The 1,222-nt window shown below is 44.1% G+C and overlaps 1 protein-coding gene across 1 annotated transcript; it reads left to right on the plus strand.

The window, feature by feature from the left end:
• LOC111799750 (uncharacterized) lies at positions 1 to 1,222 on the plus strand. Its single transcript, XM_023683209.2, has 2 exons — positions 1 to 448; positions 593 to 1,222. The coding sequence occupies exons 1-2, from the start codon at positions 54 to 56 to the stop codon at positions 1,065 to 1,067; spliced, it is 870 nt and encodes a 289-aa protein (XP_023538977.2). The 5' UTR covers positions 1 to 53; the 3' UTR covers positions 1,068 to 1,222.

Below are 1,222 nucleotides of genomic sequence, written 5' to 3' on the forward strand. Positions count from 1 at the left end.
CATTATATTTCATATTTTATTTGGATTTTCATTTTCTTAGCTACCAAAACAATATGTCAAATTTTCCTCGCTTTGGCCTCTCACGACAACGTCCTTCCATGGCGGCGCCGCCAGTTCTCCCTACCACACTGCCTGCTGCACAACTCAAGCCTGAAACTCAGCCGTTTTATAAGAGGAGCCAGAGTCTTCAACCTGCGGAGAAACCCACGTCACCCATTGCGTCGCCAAAATATGGACCTTCCGTCACACGTGTGCCCAGCCCACCGCCGCCCAAGGACGAACTATCGCCTCCGGTTTCGCCTGCAAACAAATATCCCGACAGGTTAAGCCAAACATCCCCACTTCAGTCCCCGTCAAGGTCGCTGCGAACATCGCCGCCGCCACCGCCACCTCTCGCTCTGCCGCCTACCCATTTCACCGCCGTTAATGGGACCACCACTCAACGAGGGTATTAAATTACCTAAAAAAAACTTAATAATTAAGCTTAATTAATTTTAATTTCAAACCATTTATGTTTGAAATTAGAGCAATAAATTGATACAAGATATTTGATTTATTTAAAAGAAATATTTATTTATATGATCAATAACAGAATTCATTCCGAGGTAGAGAAGAAAAGCATTGTGTACAACAAGACGGTCGAGAAGCCGGTTGACCGGCCATCGGAGTATGGCTCGGGAAAGCCACACGAAAAGCAGAAGGCAGCGGAGTCTATAAACCTCGCCGGACATAATGTCGGCGCAGTCATGGAAATAGATAAGTCGTCGGTCAGCCACCGTTTGGGCGGAGAAACCGTAAGAAAGAACGAAACAGAAGGCGGCGACGTCGGCCGGGATGGAAATGAGGAGAAGAAAAAGGAGGAGAAGAAAAAGAAGGAAAAGAAGGAAAAGAAAGAGAAGAAAGTGCCGATGACTGCATTTATGAATAGCAATTTTCAGAGTGTAAACAATTCGGTTCTGTACGACTCGTCGTGTAGCCACCGTGATCCCGGCCTGCATCTTAAGTTTGCCGATGCGGCGGACGGCGACGGAGCCGCTGTTGATGGGCGTAAGAGTTGCAAGGCATAGAGATAATGGCTGGTGAAGTATTTAAATATAAGAAATAAGCCATTTACTTGGCGTTTAAAAAAAAAAAAGAAGAAAAGCCATTTACTTGGACTCTTACTTAAGATTATAATCGATATCAATAAAAATATAAATTCAATATTTATTTGATCTTTGAA

The sequence above is a fragment of the Cucurbita pepo genome, chromosome 8, assembly GCF_057944985.1.
Source record: "Cucurbita pepo subsp. pepo isolate OVF chromosome 8, ASM5794498v1, whole genome shotgun sequence".
Lineage (NCBI taxonomy): Eukaryota > Viridiplantae > Streptophyta > Magnoliopsida > Cucurbitales > Cucurbitaceae > Cucurbita > Cucurbita pepo.